Genomic DNA, 19,870 nt, shown 5'->3' on the forward strand with positions numbered 1-19,870 from the left:
GGGCACCAGCCTCCCCCAGCATGGCCTGTGTGCCCCTCAGCTGCCTCGCCACCGTCCTCCAGAACCTTTGGTTTAGGGAGAGGGAGGTTTTCTTGTACATCCCGGGCCAAGCGTGGCCAAGGTTTTCCCAGCCCTTCTGCTGTTGAGGGGGCTGTAGTTGTGCGTTTGGATGCTCTTTGTGTGTAACTGTTTAGGCCACAGCCTCTCTGTGCCGCCTCCTGCCACACAGCTGGTGTGCAGGAGTCAGTTGGCTGCTGTGTGTGCGAAGCTCAAGTTAGCAGGTTAGGAATGTGCTGAACCCTCCCCTCCCGCTGCCATAATCCTTCATCCCAGCTCCCTGAGCACAGCAAACAGGTGCTGCAGGATGCCACAGGTGAGTACTTGGGACAGAAATTTGCCAAGCTGGCATGTGGTCGTGCCTAGTTGGAGCACAGGTCCCCTTGCTCAGAACACCTCCTGTATGCTCAGGAGGGGAGGTGGAAGAATGACCTTCACATTACAGTTCAGAGGGTTTTGTCTTCCCTCATCTCCCTGGTGCAATTTCTTTGCAAGTTAGATTTCACCTCTGCCCCCTGCCTCCCATGCACTCTGCATGCAGCAGCAGCACTTCAGCCCTCACCAGAAAGGTGAGATTCATGGTGCTACAGGTTAAATGGCAAGGCAGCCAGGAAGAGAGTAGAACAAGCTCTCACAGCAGCAAGGCAGCCAAGATAGTCTACAGAAACTGTACAGGCAGCAGAATAAAGCAGGGAAGGTGAAAGTGCCCCTGGCCTGCAACTGCTCTTGCACAAACTCTTAGCTCAGTCCAGAAAATTACAGAGCCCTGCTCTTCTTCCTCACGGCATCCAGTGCTGAGCAAGATGGATACCCGATTGCCTGACAAATGGGAACCATGTAGAGGACTAAACCAGAGAAGAACTGGACTGTGATTAGATGGTGTCTCTCATGTTGCATCGGTGACTGAAGAATCAATGGATGAACACAAAATGTGGAAGATCTAGAATTCAATCTTACAGGCTGGAAAAGATTCGTCCTGCATCACAACAGTGCTGCTGCTTGCCAGTACCATGATGTTTAGCTCCTGCTGTTTCTCATGGGTCTGTTGATACCATTCTCGTGTTACCTCAGTATCGTGTGTTGGGATCAATGTCACCTGGGAAAAGAAAGCAGCAGAGATGATTGAGAACAACAGCAGTGACAGAGAATGCCCGTAGGAGCTGAGGCTAAAATTTCTTGTTAATTTTGGAACACTGTACCCTTGGTACTGCTTGTTCTATTTAGTGTCTTTCAGATGTCGGGTTCTGAGGCAGAGCTTTATTTTATACAGTACCAGCACAATGGGGCTCTGAACTGGCTACAAACTGGCAGCACTGACACCATAATGATGAGAATGGCTGCAGTGCAGAGGAGAGTTCTGGAGCTCCAGAAACAGCCTCAGAAAGATCCTTCAGTGTGAAAAGGAACAATACTGGCAGTGTCACTCTTAATGGACACTATCTGCCCATTGACCCAGTGTGCAACTCAGGGACCTTGAAATATGAGGCTGCTTCATCTGGAAGAACATTTATACCTTTCTGTACGTGTCTTCAGGAGTGCCCACCTGGGGTGTCCTGCAAGCCTGCCTGAACAAGAACTGTGTTACAGAACATTCTTGTTTAAATGCTCTGTTAGTAAGTTGATGTCAGAAAAATCTTCAGCAAGCCAGGCTAGCAAGAGATGCCACTGGCTGTGGGACACTGATGAAAATTCAGTTTGTGTTGGTGTTTGATTTTGCTTGAGGATAGGCGCAGTAGGTAAGGATGAGTGTATGATATCTCAATGCTTCCTCCCCTCAGGAGGATGCGGAAAAGAGGACATATCTGCTTCTATTCATACCATTTTGCAGGTGTCCTCCTCCTCATCAGTACAAGCAATTACTCTGCTGAGACTGCAAAACAGGATATGCCCAGTACCATTTGCTTCCTCTCAGTGTACTCCCTTGGGTATGTGATACCCATCTTCTTCTGAGCACTTGTGACATCAAAAGCGTGACACAGCGCTTTGCATTTCCATGACCTACCTGCAGGTTCTCTCCCCACTGAGACTTCCCTTCCAGAAGTGCATCGAGCACTGCACGGCTTGGCTCTCCGTTAGCTGCATCATTCCCACTCACAACATAATAAGATGCTCGAACCCGCTTGAAGAACTCTGGATCTGTGTTCTTCCCACTGCAGTGGTTGGGGATGTAGGCCAAGTCCACGTAGACAGGTGGACCCATAGGCACCGACAAACTGCTCTTAGGACTACTGGAAGCTTTGGAAAACAGGAAACAAGAGGCTATCGAAACCCTTCTGCAAGGGACAAACACTCAGAGTAACACAGAAGGACTTGGATTCCAGAAAGACTTTTCCATTGCAGCAGTGAAGTTGAGACTTATCCATGCTCTGCTGCTCAGAGGTGACCTGGGTGCATTTCTGGGCCAGTGCTGTGACAGGTCTTGGGTGGGAAAGGGAGTTCTGCTATTTTCTGGGGGGAGGGATTGGAAAGCTTTAGGATCAGAAGCTTTTTTCTGGGGAAGGGAACCAAAAATCTCCATTATTAACTTTTGCAGAGTTGTCATCCCAATTAATATTTAGTCCTGATTTTTGTCAATAACCTGCATTTGCTTAAACACACAGACACACCCCCTCCCCCATTCTGGTGGCCTATGTATGCTATCCTAGGGTATTACAGTACTCTTTCTGGAAGGTCCATCCTGGCTTCCTGCCATCCCTGTGAATCGCTGCTGCTCCTAGGACTCTATTGCACTTTCATATCAACCTTTTGTACATCCCAACCTTATCGCTGCTTGTAACTTTTTATGCCTGAAGATCTGTTCTCTGTTCTGCTGTGTTTAACCTAGTGCTTTTCTCTGTGTTGGACCTATAGAGATAATGCATTTTTCAGAAAGGATTTCTTACCGGGATTTGTTTTGATGCCATTAACAAGGTTCTTGCCAGTGTTGCTGTGACTACTCCGGGATAACTCATCCTCTGGCATCAGCGCACTGCGTGGTTTGGGCTTTTCTCCTCCATCTCTTTCTTTTTTGGCAGTGACAGATTTTGGAGATTTGTCTGCTGACTGTTTCACAGGAGTGGGTGATCGTTTCCCTTTCACATCTAATTTTCGGGCAGGCGAGGAAGATTTGGGTTTGCTCAAAGGCTTCCTCACACCTTTGTTCTTTTCTTTTATGTCTTTCTTGGAAATTTTATCAGTTCTGCTCATGCTTTGCTCATTTAACAACATATCAGGGTCTACCATGCAGACATCAGGGTGAGGAGGGTGGGGATGGGGATCTACCATTGGAACAGGCTGAGGATCATGGCTGGACCTAGAACTGGCATGATGAGCATTCCCCACAGCTTTGTCCACTGGGAGGAAATCAGCATCTTCATCTGAGTCCATGTTGGCATCTGCTGTGATGGATGGACATTCTTCAGTCTCAGGAGGGACGTCGGAGTCTGACTGGGAGGTTCCAGAATCACTCACTGATGTTGGAGGGGTCTCCTCCACTGTGGCACTTTGCATAGGACTGCTCCCAGTGTGGGGTGGTCTCCCCTGCACTGAAGGGTGACCCTCCTCCTCTGAGAGGTCACTGTCTTCAGAGAGCTCATGGGGGCTCGGGTTGATGAATGAGGGAGAGAGCTCTCCCTTTCTCTGCTTGTATTCACATGAGGAAAATTTCTGTCCACAATCAGAACTGCCTCCTAAATGGGTCTCCATGTCATGGGAAGCATCTCCACAGTCCTCTGCTTTTTCACCCCTCTGCACATCTGGGAAAAATGGCTGGAAACTGTTTTCAGGGGACATCAGAGAGGAAGGACGGCTTTGCCTCTCTGTTTCCTCTTTGCCCGCGCATGGAGAAAAGCTGCTGTCAGAATCAGGACATGTTTTTTCATCTTTTGCCTCTGCTGCATGGTGTGTGCTTTGGAAAGCTGGCAGACTAGTGCTCACCTCTGTTGGACCATTAGCTGTGGTTTCATCTTTGTACTGATGATGAGAAAATGAGGTCAACACATCAGGGAAAGATCTCAGTGGCAATGGCTGTTCTGCAAATGGTGCCTTCTGCTCTGGGCTGCTACCACAGTGCTGCTGCTCTTGCTCTGCACAGAATGGTGTGGGCTCTGACGCCTGGCACTCTTTTCTGCGTGGCAAGGTGTGGTCACTCATGCCACAGGGAAATGGAGACCCATGTTCTTCAGCAAAGACAAAGTCTTTGGTTTCAGCTGTATGTATTTTCACAGCATTATCTGGAACCAGTGGAGACACATCCCAAGCACTCCTGGTACCTGATTCCACTCCTGCACCTGTGGATGTGGAAAGCATATGGGAATAGAAACTTTCTGCTGTAGTCAGTATCACAGGAGTGGTGGCCTCAGATGAGGGTTCCTCTGACAGGCTAGAAGAGTCATCTTTCAGCTGCTGCTGGGTCACAGACTCTTTCTCCAGACCTTTGGAGAACACCTTGTCTTCTTCATATGGACTCAGCGGTGAGAATTTAGGAAAAGATGAGTCAAGGCTGCTGATTTTCTCAGAAACCTCCAAGTACTCATCTTTGTTTCCCTGGGCTGACAGCAAAGCACAAGGAGACTCTAAAGAAAGAGAAATATCCCCTAAATGGCTTGCTGAGGTTTGCTTATGTCTAAATGTGCTGGCTGTTTCAAATCCAGAAGAGCTATCCATCCCTCTGCTCTCTACCCTTGGGCCCTGTTCATATACTTCTGTTTGTTTCGTGGAAGCAGATTTCAGGTATGTGGCTTGCTCTTGGCACTCAGAGGCCACTGCTGCACTTGGATAATCTGCTACCCAGAAATGGGATTCTTTTGTGGATTTTTCAGCAACCTCTATCTTTTGTGAAGAATCATGGCACATTTCTGAAGTTTGCTCATCTCTGTCCGTGTCTGGCATGTCACTGTAACCAGCAACATATGTCTCCACAACAGCAGCTGATGCAGCCATCCTACTTTCATATTTCTCTTGCCAGCCTGGACCAGAGGGAGAAGAGGCAGCGGAGCTGGGTGAAAGGGGCTCCTGACATTTGCTCTGCAGGAAGGGGTCTGAGACAGGGAAGTTGCTGATGGCTGACATGCGTGTATAGACGGTGCCTGCAGCTTCAGCAGGGCTGTGCAGTTTAGATTCCTTTTCAGACTTCTCCTTAGCACCTTTTTCTAGCTCTGAGTCACTTGCACTTTCTTCCCCTCGACCTGCTTTCTCATAGTATGTATCTTTGGGATTTGGGATTTCAGATTTCAGGGACAAAGATACCTGCTCCTGGCTAGACAAAATTATATTCTCATCTGGACAACCAGCATCAATATAGGCGGATGATTTCCCTTGATAAAAGGTGTCAGCTGTGACGGTGGGAGAGGCAAATGCTGCGCTCGCAGATGATGGATGCAGTGCAGAATCCAGTTCTCCTGGTAAAGCCGAAGACACATTTAGTTTTTCCTGTCCTTCTGATGTCCTAGGCTTCCCCGTTTCAGATAAGGGCAAATATCTTTCATGGATGTCTCTATAGTCAAAGATTGAATCTGCTTTATCCTTAGGGGATGCTGGAGATGACAGCTCCTTCTCAGCAGAGGTATAAAGGCAGGACTCTTCTTCCTTTGCAGACACATGAATATTTTGACCTTTTTGAGAGTTCAGTGCTGTCACTGGCACCTTGTCAGTGTGACCTGGGCTGTGTGCACCCATGGCTGTGAAGGGAGAGGGTCCCACTCCAGACACAATTATCTTCTCATAGATGTCAGCATACTTGAAACTTCTTTCTTCAGGGTAGGGAGTTGGTTCTCTTTCTTCTGGTTCTTGTCTTGTGGAAGTGTCATCATCTCTCTGTGTGCAGACCCCTTCCTCATAGGAATAAGGCTCAGGGGAACTCCTGGAATAGGTCTCTGGAGGGTACACCTCTCGGATGGTAGCACCCACAGCCCCAGCACAGCCAACAGCATCACTACTTTTTTGACCTGGGCCTTGTGCTGGAGGGGAGTGTGCACACTGCCCTGACAGCTCAGCACTCCCTTTTGTGGACTCTGCAGTACATTCTGCTGCTCTTGTAGATTGCAACAGAGTAGATGCTGCTGCTCTCTGCTCTTTTCTTCCTGTAGAGTCATACAGTCCCTCAGTGGATTTGCAGTCATCCTCTTGCCTGCTATCTGACTTGTATTTGCAATCTATTTCCTGATACAAATCACTGATGTCTAATTTCTTTTCAGATGCCTTTGATGGGACATCCTCCCATAAAGGTGGCTTGCACTGATCTAACTTGCAGGGCCTCTCTGCTCCTGGAGGTGCCTCTGTCTCCTTTCTCACTGCAGACAGGGGAGATGTCAGAACTTGGTCTAGTGACTTCGCATAGATATCTAGGACAGCTTTCTTCTCATTGTCTAAGCAGGAGCAATCTTGTTTAGAGGTCAACAACGATCCTTGACTTTCTTTGTTTCCAGTTAAAGCTTTGGCCTGATTTTCCTCGCCAGGGATATACTGAGGAGACAGAGGAGAACCTTCCCTTTGTGCTCTTTCTGGGACAGCAGGAATCACATCCACTTTCTTTGTTTCTGACATAGGTTGGGCACCCTTCTGTGTGTCTTCTTTGTAGTCAAATGACTCCATCTTTAAACATTCAGTTTCTGCTTGCAGTAGCATGGGTTTGTCTTCAGCATGGTGAAGCTCCTCATCCTCCTTATTGGGTAATTGCTCTCCTCTCCCACTGTCTCTCCCTTCCTCAAGATAGCCAAAGGCAGAACCCCACGCTTCCCTCTCTGCCTCTCTCCAGGTATGGCTGCCAGGCAAGGCAGGACACAGGTTCTCCTCCTTTCCCAGTTTAGGAAGGGCTTTTGTTTCAAATTCTGGTACCTCATCCAAGAATGTACACTCCCTCTCTTTGTCATATCTCTGCCGGCTTCCCTGAACAGGGACTTCTTCTACCTCTTCTGGAAACCACACTTTCTTCTCATAACTTAAATCTTTCATGCAAAACTTATCCATTTCTGGAGATTTTTTTTCTTGAGCTTCCTTGAACCTGCAAGATTTTATGTCTTCAGTAGAAATGTGTGAACATGTTTTATCTTCACTTGGGCTAGATTCTGTAAAATGTAAGCTCTTTGCATCTGGAGATACTTCCTGAGAGTCCAAGCCTGCATTTCTTCCCCTCAACAGGCTCTTTTCTGATGCAGAAAATAAACTGCTGTCATCTGGAGACATTTCTTCAGTTGAAGAATCTCTGGGTGATGTGCCTTTAACTGAACTACTTTCTGGGCAAGGAGAAGATTTTGATGCTTCTTTCAGTTCTTTGGCAGAAATTTCCAGTGATTTTTCATATGTGGCTGGGCTCTGGTCGATGAAACATGTGGATTTCACAGCTTCTGAAGAGAATTTGTCAGTGCACTTGGACACAGTTTTTTCTTTTGCAGATATCTCTTCTGTGAAACTAAGAGCTTTGATATCCTCTGGAGAAATTCCCTTAATAAAAACATCTGAAGAGATTTTCCTGCTGGAACTCTCAGTGAGAGAAATGGATTTAATCTCTTCTGGGGAAATATCTTCAATAGAAGCATGAGAAGATTTCTCTTCTTCTGACGTGTCTCCTGTTAAATACAGCAGTTTTCCTTCTTCAGTAGTAATTGTCTCAGAAATATCTGAGGATTTTTCTTTACCAAACCATTCTTCTGTAAAAGAAGGTGATTTGATGCCATCTGGTGAAAATTGCAAAGATTTGTCATTTTTAGATTTGCTTTGGCTTGTGAACTGTGGAAGATCCACATTTCCTAGAGAAGTTCCTGTGGTTGCAAATGGCTCAAAGGACAAGTGTTTTGGAAATCCCATCAAACCTTCTGTCATGGTTTCAGTTCCTTGCTCTTTTTCTGGTTTCGTGCTTGGAGGCTGCTCGTGCTCCCCGATCACCACTGTGTCCTGCTTGTGGTAAGAGAGCCAGGGCAGCTCCTCCCTCCTCACTGGTTCTTCCTGCACCTCCTCCTCAGGAGACACTGGAACATCACTGCTCAAAACCTGTTCATGCTGCACAGGTCCAGGCACTTCTCTTTCATGTCTGGATTTAGCCACAGATGCCTCGTCTTCTCTGAGAGGTTCACCCTTGGCTGCCTTCACCACAACAGAACTTTGGCCTTCCAGTTTCTTGGCAGCAGCATCCGTTTGTTTTTCAAATAGATCTGAATCTACTGTTTCCAGCTTTTCCTCCACTGGAGACTGGTGGAAGGGTGTGTGCCCTGCACTGGTGGGGCCAGAGGGAGTGGGAGAGGCCATTTTGACTGTGCTGTCATCGGGACTTGTGCATCGTTCTTCAGCCTCTGCAGAGTCAGCCTGGGAAAATGGTGCTTCCTCAGTGGACAAAGGCATCACCTGTGTGGGAACACTGATTATCACATTATCGGGGCATCCTTGAGGAACAAACACAGGGGCACTGTAATGCCCTCTGAGTTTCTCAGGCATCTCAATATTTGGAGTTCCATCTTCTTCATCTTCTTCATCTTCTGCCTCCTCATGACGGTCCTTTTTTGGAGTTTCCACTTTCCTCTCTCCTTCTGCTAATGCATGGAAATCTTCAGGGGGTGGAGATTTAAAGCATTTGTCTTCCTCCAAGGATGATGTGGGAGAAATGGTGCCAGCAGAGGGAACGTAGTCAAGACCTTGGGTTGCTTCAGTCCGAGAAGAGGGCATACTGTTTCCTGTGTCCAGAAGTAAAGAGCTTTTCCCAGTCTCTTCCGTTTGTGGTGCTGTTATGGATGCAACAGATTGATCCTCTGCTACTGATGTTGCAAAAGATGAAAGCTTGTCACATTCAGTAATGGAGGTAGCAGAAGATATGTGTTCCTCCTCAGCTAGAGGTGCTGCCACAATGTTTGTAGGATATGCCAGGATTTCAGACTCCTGCCCAGCATAGCCCTTGGCTGAAAGGTCAGCAGGAGGCATGGCCTGTATTCCATGTACTGCTTCAAAAGAGCCTGGATGGTCAGGAACAGAAATGTTATAGGCATTGACATCATACTTCAAGTGCGGGATCCTTTCCTCCTGTTCATCATGTATTTCTTCATCAGAAATGGTCTGCTCTGTTTCTGAGTAGCCGGGGATAGTTTCATCTTGGATGTAAGAAACATGTTCTGCTGTTGCTCCTGGTGGGACTGGCAGGCTGCTCAGATATGACTCTTCCTTTGTTATGTCCTTTTCAAGTAACTTGGTTTTCTCATCCATGAAACTAAATTCTCTTTCCTTCTCTGTAATAGTAAACAGTTTGTCCTCCCTATCATCCTGATTCAGCCTACAGAATTCTCTATTCTTCTCCACTTTCTCCTCTGCTTTCATGTGCTGTTCTTCCTTTTCTTCCAGTTCTGCCTTTTCTATCACATCTTCTCTCTTTTCCTTCTCATCCTCTTCCTGTACCTGTGTCCCCTCAATATACTTTTCGCAAGTTTCTGCTTCCCTCTGTTTTCTGTCCAAAGAGATTTTCTCCTCTTCCTCCTTTTCTTCCTCTCTGAACACTGGTGGCTGAGCACCTTTTGCCAAGAGGTCTGTATGTGATGGCAGGTGTTCTTTGTCAGGAAACACCTGAATGTCCTTGCCCTGCTCAGCTTTTCCCCCCCAGTACTTTATGTCATGGTTTTCATCTACTGTTTTTCTTTCATCCTCTATTTTTTGAGCAGGACCTCCCCTCAGCTCCCACTGATGGACTGCCATTTCCTCTGCTGATGATTCGTTTTCCATATCAGTAGTAGTTACTCCCTGGTCAGGGGTCTTTCTTTTTAAAATCAGATCCACTTCAAGGTTACTCTGACCAGTCATATCAACAGAGTCTCTTATCTCTGCTTCAGGTGCTCCCATAATCTTATCACTAACCTCCATATCAGATTGTTCTTGAGTCAACTGCAAGGCCCCTTTCTCCTCATGCTTCAGTTCCTCAAAGTCCTTTGTAAGATCTTCCGGTGAAGACAGGACTAACCTCTGTTCCACCATGGACGTCTCTCCTGGATCCACTTGTACAGGTGCCTTCTCCACTGGTAATGTCTTAAGGTCAGCAGGTACCTTTTCAGATTCTTTTTCAGGTTTTACTTTGATCTTCTCAGTTTTGAGTCTGCCTGGAAGTTTTGCCTTATACAGTGTTTTTCTTACTTCTGGGGTAAATGGTTTCAAGTCTGGTTTAGGAATTTTTTTGAGCTCTGGTTTGTTTTCTTTCTTTTTATCATCTTTCTTTGAATCTTTTTTCTCTTCTTTCTTTCCATCATCTTTTTTTAAGTCCTTTTTCTCCTTCTTAATCTCTTTCTTTTCTTTGTCTTTCTTCTCCTCTAGTTTGGATACTTTCTCTTTGAGATGCTTTTTTCCAACCTTGTCTTTTGCCAATTTTCTTTTCTCAGCTTTGAGAGCATCACTTGTTTCTGTCTTTATCTTTTCATGTTTAACAGGTTTCTCAGGAACTTTCTCTGTGTGTTCCTTAACCTTTTTTTCAACTTTAGCATCCTTTACAACTTCTGGTTTTACTTCCTTAATCCCCTCCTCAACTGCTTCTTCCTTCTTGACTTGCTTTGTCACAGATGGCTTGGGGGAAGACTTAAGACTCTCTTTACTGTCAGTTCTTTGTTTAATTTTGGTCTGCTTCAGCACAGGTGGAGGTATTCCAGAGGTGATATCTTTCTGAGTAGCCACTGGGTACCTCAGAAAATCAAGGTGCTTGAGTTTCTCAAGACCTTCCAATATCTTATTTTGAGGAGCATTTCCAGGAAACAAAACTCTTACAATTTTCTCAGTTGGGCTGGCTGGTAGCCATACCACTAGGGCTGTGATAGATGTGAGATAGGGAACAGAAATTTCACCTTCTTTTCCACTTGCAAGAATGATGCCAGTCTTTGCTTTACTATTGCCAGCCCATTTCTGCATTAGAAACTGCATTTCTTTACTGTCCTTGACAGGGTTCAGTATATACATGTCCAGCTTACCCACTCCCATTTTGTGGAAGAGTGTGATGGGCTCGATGGTGCTGCTCACCACCCTGTAGAGCGGCTCTGATTTAATGCCCAGTCTGTTGAGATACTGCAGTGTCATGCATGCTTCTTCGATGCTTCTCTTTACTTTCATGGAGGCTTCAGGCATCTTCAGCTTTTCAGGAACATTAAAAAAAACCACCCCTAGCTCAGGAGAAATTAGGTTTTTCATCCAGTCACTGTAGTTGGTAGAGCCCTGGGATTGTTCCTCCTCTTGCTCAGCAACTTTCCTTTGCAGCAACCCATTGATGCCAGGCAGGTTGTCTGCACCAATGTGCGTGAGCAGGATTGAGTCAATCCTATCCAGGTGCCTTACCAGCTTCCAGAAACATGATTTCCTTTCAGAGCCACCATCCACAAGGATGTTAAACCCATTGACAGCAAAGAGAGCAGAATCACCTCTTCCCCCAGGGAATATGTAGCAGCAGGGCTTAGAAAGCTTCAGAAAACCCCCTGAGGTGGGTGGCTCCAGGAGATCAAATGGAGACGGTACATCAACTGTCTCAGAGACATATTCTGCAAATTCAGACACCCCATCCATTTCTGGCAGAACTGGATCAGGATTCAGTTTCAGATTAATAATGTCCTGAAATCGAGGATGCCCAAGGTTGCTCCAGGCTCCTTCTCCCACGCACGACACAGTAAGAGAGGCTTTGGTATCTGAATCAGAGTTGCTGAGAATCTGGATGACCTAATGAGATAAACACAGACAAATAAAGGTCAAATAGAGCTTTGAGACCTATACAGCACTTAAAAAATGCAGCCAGTTAATGCAGAAATACTGAAGGTACCATGAGCACTTTACCAATGGGAAACATTGGGTGTACATGAAATAGTTTGAAAGCCCATGGAAAATCAATGCATAGAGCCATGCTGTCTTTTGATATTCTTAATGTTTTTGGAAACTGCCCACAGTTATGTTAAGACCCATTTTAAGAAATTTTGGGTGTTTGTCCCCTGCAGAGTCTGGAAGGTTATTTCAAGCTGAACACTTAAAGGAATCACCCATGCCGGCACCTTGGAAAACTTAAGACAGAGAGTTAAAGCAAGATTCCCAAGACAATAACATGAATTATTTTTAGTATGCAATTTTTTGCTGGATTGCAAATCCATCTGTCTGCAAATCTGCCTGAAGATTACCCTGAAGGAGGGCACAGGCTGCATTATTCTACCGTGCACTCTGAACAGGAGGGGATGTGCTGGATTACGGCTCACACTCACCTCCGGATCTGAAAGTATCTCAGCAAACTTCTGGTAAGTGAAGGTCCCCGTCTGCAGGACCAAGTCTCCTTCCTGGTCTGAGCTCTGACCACAGAGGATCAGTAGTTTGTGGGCTGATGAATCACACACAAGTGAGCGGACCTATTCAGACAGGAGATGACACAGAGGGCTGCCATTAGAATTCACCTGTACTCCACACCAGCACCCAGAATCCCAATCCCATGACAGGCGATAACTCACGTTATTCACAAATCGCCAAACCCTACATTTTCTACATACAAGGAAGTTGCTTACTGAAGAGGGAAGACACTGCTACTGTCTGCCCAACACTGCTCCATGTCACACCAGAGTTACTGTGTATATCCTGATTACTGGCAAGACAGAACACCTGGCCTTTTCACCACACCTTGCAGCAGACTGGCAGCAGGTTTGCACTCTCCAGAAGGTACAAAGTGTGATAATCATGACCTCCATGTCAATCAAGGCCAGGAGAGCTGATGTGGAGAGAACGTGATGGCACATCTGGTCCTTACCTCGGACACGACACTGTCCACATTAGGATTTACCAGGATCACCGTGTCCAGGGTGTCACTCCGGTGATGGAGAGTTCTTTGGCCTGAGGAAAGAAAAAGGATTAGACAGGATGAGAGAGGCTGATGAGACAGCATCCAGCTAATGATATTTTAGTCTCAAAAGTTCCGCTTCAGCATGGGTTTGATTGCAAGGCTTCAGTTTGCATTCAAGACCCAGTTTGATACCCAAGTCTCATAAAACAGAACAAACTCTTTTCAACAACAAGGAAAGAAATCCTTCTTCTGGATCAGCGCGCTCAGCTCCAGCATATTCTGAAGTCCACAGAACCAGGTACCTTGAGCTGCCTGCCTGTGCCAGATGGCTGTGTCTGTAAACACTGGCGCAGACAAATGATCCCCTTCCAGACAGAAGTGCCTTGCCTCATCACAGCTACCACAGAGAGGTGTCTCTGGCACTGTCCAAACCCTAGCCAGTACAGGGCTCTGTGAGCCAGTCAGTGGGTGCCAACTCAGCTCTCGCTGGAGTGGCACAGCACTGGTCACAAGTCTCCACTCATTCATAACAGTTTTTTTCTTTAATGGTGCACTCCTAAACTGCTGCTATGGGAAGTACCTAGACAACAAGAATTCTCATTCTTCTGTCAGAGGCACAAATAGGAAACAAGACAGGACTCTGCTGTCTCTATATATTTAGAGGAAAAAAAAAGAGAAGCCAAAGAGCAAACAAGATCCTGGGAATGCAAAAAAGCAATATGGGCATTGTACAGATATTTGGCAAAATGTTACCATAATTCCAGGGCCCTATTAAATTATTAGACAGTAGGGTAATGAGTGTCTGCCACACTGACAGCCAGGACCAGAGCCACTGCTGTATGCCCACATCAGACAGCTCTGGGATGCAGGACAGCATACAGCACCTTCCTGCAGCACTTCCCTGGTCACTGCAGGCAGCACGGAACCTTTTTTTGATTACAGTCTTTGCTAATACCTACCTCTGGACATTTCATCCACTCAAAAAGCCAGACACTTAGAACTTAACTGTTGGAATATATAATTTATAGGGTTTAAGACTTTCATAGGTTTTAATCCCTCATATAGACTGGAGGTCCATAGATCTTCACTGAAAATTAACAACTATTTTTATTTTGCATCTTTCAGACAACTGATGCTTTCTGACAATGTTTCTTCCACCCTCCACCACCTCCCATTGCCTCTTTCTAGGCAGATCTCAGTTCTTCTAAAATAGCTCTATCAATCTGGTGGAAGGATGGAAAGGATTGGAAGGATGGAAGGTCAATATTCAGCATAGCTTTAAATCAAACTCACTTTACTGGAATGTTTTACTAGCGATTAATCAGACAGATAAGCCCAGAAGGTAGCTTTCAGCCCAAAGAGAGCCAAGCTCTCAGCAGAATTATTTGTACTCAGCATCTCTAGCTGCTTTCTGAACTTGTCTTTCAGTTTGGATAAAAATCGCCCCTCCAGACTAAAACCAAACCATCGCTGTGCAAAATGCATTGAGTTCAGTGGCATTTCTGGCACTTCATGTGGAATGGCTGGAGATGCTGGGAAGCAAGTTCCTATGCCCAAAAGGGATATTGCAAGTGAGCCATGGGGAGCAGCATGGGAGGGTGGGAGGAGGCACAGGTGAGGAGGGCCCAGGAAATTGGGCCTGGGGCATTCTGTGCAGCCAGAAGAAACAAAACCCCAGTAATCCTTGAGGCAATGATGATTGTGAAGGCATTGCTGATGTCCCAGAAGAGCTGACAAGGAGCACCCTGGATCCTCATGGATCCATAGTGCAGCATCCACACAGCTCCCCCATGCCAGGATCTCCAGTCCTGCTGCTTGGGGCATCCAGAAGAGAAGTGATCTGCCCCCATTTGTCAACATTACTACTGGGATAAAGTGACACAGCCTCTGCCACCTTGGTGCCTGCACACCCCAGACATAATTTTAGCAGTGGTTACCCACATCACTTGGGGAGCACTGTGTGGCGCACAGCACCAACACCAGCAGCCTCGTCCTTGTGCCACATGCCAGGGAGGGCTCTTGGGCACAGCGGATCACCGTGGCCACCTGCGGCTGTCTTTCCAGGCCCGTGGCCATCTGTGGGGGGAAGGCCAGCCTGTGGGTTGCTGGCCGGCCCGGCAGCACTGGTGACAGGGCCAGCTGCAGAAGCAAGGGGCCCATCTGCAGCACTAACAGGCATGAAAACACTGCTTCTCAGTGCCATCCCATGGTCCCAGCCCAGGCAGCTGAGCTGTCCCCACTGAGGCTGTGAACAAAGCCTGGCTGTTAGCATTCTGCTGGCAGCCTCTCACCCCTGCGGGGAATGTCCCCTGCACATGGGGGAGAAAGAGAAGGCTCAAGCTCCAGGGCCAGCAGTTGCTGGCAGATGGGGAAGGACTGAGTCTTGTGAAGAGCTGTGAGGATGATTAAGGGACTAAATTGTTTTCCTACAAGGTGAGGCTGAGTGTGTGTGTGTTGGGGGGGGGGGATATTTTTAAAATGAATAAATAAATACCTGATGGGAAGGAATGAAGAAGAGGAAGATAGGCACTCTCAGTAGTTCTCAGTGACAGGATGTGAGGCACAAATTAAAACACAGGCAATTTCATCTAAACACAAGAAAACACTGTTTTTACTATGAGAGTGGTCAAATACTGAAATAGGTTGTACAAAGAGGTTGTGGAACATCCATTTCCAGAGATACTAAAAACACAACTGGATACAGGCCTGGGAAATCTGCTTTTGCTTACCCTTCTTGAACAAATGTGATTGGACTAAACAATCCCAAGAAGTCCCTTCCAGCCTACAGTTAACCAATTCTGTGACACTGTGAAGCACTGCAGCCCTCCATAACTTTGCTCCTGGCACACTGCGGGGTAGATTCCCTCTGTTCAGTGGCAGCAGTTGATTCTCAGGACGATACAGGAGCAGAGCTGTACAGATAGGCCATTTCCAGAAACGTGGACTCCCTGCATACCAATGGACCCATGCACACCAATACCCCAAACTCTTTTTTAACTAAATTCAGAGGCAAAGCAGAACAGCACATGAACTCCGAGCTGAACTGCAAACTGTGAGTAAGGCAGCAACACATTGCCCTAAGGCAGCCCATGCCACAGCCCTTGTTCACCCCACGTTGGGGCAGGGGCAGCCCATGCCCGGACAAGGGCTCTGTGAATCCAAGTGCTTATCAGGCTGAGAAGCCCTTTGCTGGCCACTTTCTCTATACAGCCTGTTGTAGCAGCTGCACAGACAGAGGATTTAAACACACAGCCTGGCACATCATTCCTCTCACTAACAAAAACCACATGTACCAGGAACGTGTAGCAGTATGAGTGACATTGCAGACATGGTGGCTTGAAGTATGCTGTTCAGGTCCCTTCCTGGCATTTGTCATTATTAGAGCTCCATCACAGTGAAATGTGTGCATTGCAAATGAGAAAATCCCTCCATTCCATTGACCAGTTCAAGACTATCCTTCCCAGGCTCCTGAAGACTGCTGTCTTCAAGTTACCTGGAACAAATATCTGGACACAGCTCATCTCCAGGTGCATTCTCAACACAGATCCCTGACCCTGCGCAGCCCTCTCCAACTTTGAAGAAAAGTCAAAATTCTTTTTCTTTTAGAGACTATGTATAGCTCACATACTAGAAGAGCTGAGGGTACCCTTGTTGCTGTTCACAGCATTCCCAAGAAGGGCAGCAGAGGAGAAGCTGCTGATCTCCCTTCTCTGGTGACCAGCACTAGTACACGAGGAAGTGGAATAAAGTTGCATCAAGAGAGTTCAGACTGGACATTAGAAAATGTTTTTCACCAAGAGGGTGGGCAGCCATGGGAACAGGTTCCCTGGGGAATTGCCAACAGCACCAAGCCCATCATCATTCAAGGGGTATTTGAATGATGATCTTAGTCATATGGTTTAATTTTAGCTAGACCTGTGAGGAGCAGGGAGCTGGACTTGGTGATCCCTATGGGTCCCTTCAAAATAACATGTTCTGACTATATGGTCCCTTGAGTGTAGAATTTCTTTGCTTATGGCAGAGGATAGCAAGTGAAGAGCAAAGCCACACTGACTCTGGAGTGGATATGAACTAACCATTCAGGGCTGCACCTGCAAAGAGGCAGAGGGGAGAACAGAGGAGCAGATGCTGTGGGTTTAGTGCTCAGCAGTCAGGCAGAGAGGGCTCTTCTGTGGAGGTCAGGCTAGATTGGAAGAAAGGACAGTGCACTGGGGTAACTGTGACAAACAGGATGCTTGAGAGAGAGAGATGATCCTACAGACAGACAGATGGCTGTAGAGGCAGAAAAGGAGGTCATGCTGACAGCACAGATCCTTGTGTTCTGCTGCTTTAAATGGAAACACCTAAAGCCCTTGTAGCTGCAGAATAAATTCTGGGCTAGTCTGAAGAGCTGTCAAGGATAGCTATGCAAGATGCTGCTTGTTATTTTCTTTAATCTTTCAGACCATCAAATCTCAGAGGTCTTATTCTGTTAATCATGACTGGAAGAACCACACTTACAGCTCACCATGCTGAAATCAGAGATCAAGTGTCAGAGCCGCAGGACCCAGTTTCTCACCTTTGTGAAATGATGCCTTAGGCGAGAGCACTGGGTCGTCTTTCAGGTGACTGTGCTGAAATCAGTCATGATGCTCTGACTGGTACAACAAATCAGAATGAACATAGGGGCCAAAAGATGATTTAAGGACTGGCACATCTTGATGAGAGGAGAAGTCAGGTGGGACTGTTTAGCCAATAAAAGAAAACTCAGGGCAGGGATCTCACTTACCAGTCTGTGTACCTGTCTGATAGCAGGTGCAAATCTGGGCTGCAGAGCTCCCACAACTTTGCCATCCAGAGGATGGAGACTGCTTGTCTGACCACATAGGAATCAGCCCCTTCCCACCCAAGATGCATTCTTTATCCCTCATTACCTCTCTTAGGCCTTCCCACACCCTTCCCCCCTTTCTTTGTCCCTAAAATTATTTAGGTTTATCAGGCCAGGTTCTACCTGTAAAGTGAACACCAATAATACATTGATAAAAAATACAGAAATTTTAGAGTCTGAAAATGTTATCAAGGCTCACAAACCACAGTGATTAAAAATCAACTCTACCTCACTTCTGGCTGTCTTAGCTGACATGAACATCCCTCTTCAAGGGGACACTGTTGAAAAGACTCTAACAAGAAGATCCTAGATATTGCTATGGCTCAGTACCTTTTTGCTACACTTCAGCAAAGAGCTGAACCTGGGATCATGTGGTCTTCCTGATGTTTACTGAACAAAGTCCACCTCTGAAGACAGTGAAACCATGCATAGGGTTCTTAGAGTGTATGCATTTGCAGAGCTATTGCAAGCTGAAAGACTGCCATTTCCTTCACTCTGAAATTACATAATAACACTGAGATAGTAACAGTCTCTCTCATCCTGAGGCTGTGAGGTCTCCAACGGCAGTTTCTTCAGTGCCAATGGAAGAAAAAGGATCCAGCCCCAAATGGTGTCCATTCAGAGAATGAAACAGCACAGTCATTCACCAGCACTCCAGGACTGTACCAAGTACGGCAAGCCACAGCTCCTTGGGAGGGAGATTGTAAAGGCCAGAGGAAAAGCAGAAAAGGTTCTGCACTGAACTCTGGGCAGGGTCCTGCCTCTCATCCTGTCTGTGCAGATACACAGCCCTGTGTCCAACCCCGCTATGGACCCACTCCTCTGCCAGAGCAGGGCTGCCCCACGCTGTCCAGCAGTGAGGGAAGGGAGTGGATGTGCCCTTGCGGGAAGCACTGTCACACTCCCAGCACCTGAAGAGCACACAGCTCCTTCCTCTAGCAGACAACCTGAACAGTGTACAGCTGGCAGATGGGACCAGCTCTGGCTGACAGACACCTAGAAGCTCTGCCAGATAGTGAGGTATGCTCAGGAGTTACAAAATAAACACGAAGTCTGCTTTGGCAGCCAGTACATAGCCAACAACTGTGGATTCACCATTCAGGTCCTCATGAGGTGGTTCCAGCTCAGGAACTCAAACACAGTTTCTCCCACCCCAGGAATATACCTGGATGTGTTTATCACAATGACAGGACAAGTGCCACTCTGTTCCTCCTTGCCATTGAATGGCAGTGTTTTGCCAGATGAGAGGAGACTCTCAGGCAAGGTAAGGAGAGAGACACCAGGTGAGGGATACAGGTAGAACTTGGTAGAAACCCCCCAGCAAAGGCTAAGAGACATTCTGAGTCCTAGGTGGGTGGCTGCTGTGCACACTGGTGCCTAACCACTGCCTTCCAGAGCCTGAGGCAATGCAGTGGTCCCAGAAATCCTGGGCACATCCAGCTTTTGTTGCTTTTCCAGAGATGAGCAGAGCAAAGGGCTTTTAGGCAGATCACTAGGGATCACAGCAAAAGGGCTGTCTCACTGCCTCCTTCCCTCCTGACACAACATGTGATAGCTGCAGTAGCTACTTATTTTTGTAAGATTATTGGGAAAGTGCTGTAGTTTTAGCTTGCTAGTGTGATTCAGCATTTGAGAATGATGAGAAACTGGCTTCAGACAGTGCTTTGTGGTCCAGCAGTAAGTGCTCTGCCTCTCATAGTCTGAAAAAAGTCTACTGTAAAGACTTATTTCATACACTTTCTATTTTTAGGTCTTCAAACACGCTGCAGAAATAGAGAAATATTTATTTGTCAATGGCTAAATAAAAAAATCTATCCCCTTAAAGGGGATCTTCAGTGATTTTCTCAGAGAAATTAATTGTGTACCAGCAAAGGGAAACATATTTTTAACAGAAATAGGGAAATCATCTGAAAATTGGGAGGCAAAAAACTTCAGCAAAGTGCTGAGTCCCTGTCAAGGAGGGCCAGGGCAGAGCCATGTGCTACCTGTGGAGCAGTGGAAACCATCACCAAACAGGCCACAGATTCAGCCAGGGCATTAAATGAGGGATTTTAAACTGCACCTAGAAAAGAAGGGGAAGTCAATGGTGTTTAAGCAGGAAGATATTACTATATGTATGAGTTTTTATTTTTTATGAAAATTTCAAAATAGTGTTTGATGATTTTTCACATTGAGATACCAAGTCACACAGTTAAAAACACAGCACTACTGAA

The 19,870-nt window shown here is 46.6% G+C and overlaps 1 protein-coding gene across 4 annotated transcripts in view; it reads right to left on the minus strand.

Annotated features, from left to right (window-relative positions):
• Positions 1 to 987: 987 nt before the first annotated feature.
• Positions 988 to 19,870, minus strand: part of MAP1A (microtubule associated protein 1A) — a 41,051-nt gene continuing 22,168 nt past the window's right edge. For 3 of the 4 annotated variants that reach the window (XM_031059704.1, XM_005424257.2, XM_031059705.1), the window contains 5 exons: positions 12,758 to 12,840; positions 12,225 to 12,365; positions 2,940 to 11,694; positions 2,060 to 2,292; positions 988 to 1,153 (listed from right to left, as the gene is read on the minus strand). In XM_031059704.1, the coding sequence (XP_030915564.1) occupies positions 998 to 1,153; positions 2,060 to 2,292; positions 2,940 to 11,694; positions 12,225 to 12,365; positions 12,758 to 12,840 (9,368 nt within the window). In that variant the 3' untranslated portion in view covers positions 988 to 997. Of the gene's footprint in view, positions 1,154 to 2,059; positions 2,293 to 2,939; positions 11,695 to 12,224; positions 12,366 to 12,757; positions 12,841 to 15,284; positions 15,304 to 19,870 lie in introns of those variants that run through there. The other variant, XM_031059706.1, reaches the window with a different exon arrangement.

This window comes from Geospiza fortis, unplaced genomic scaffold (assembly GCF_000277835.1).
Source record: "Geospiza fortis unplaced genomic scaffold, GeoFor_1.0 scaffold2, whole genome shotgun sequence".
Classification (NCBI taxonomy): domain Eukaryota; kingdom Metazoa; phylum Chordata; class Aves; order Passeriformes; family Thraupidae; genus Geospiza; species Geospiza fortis.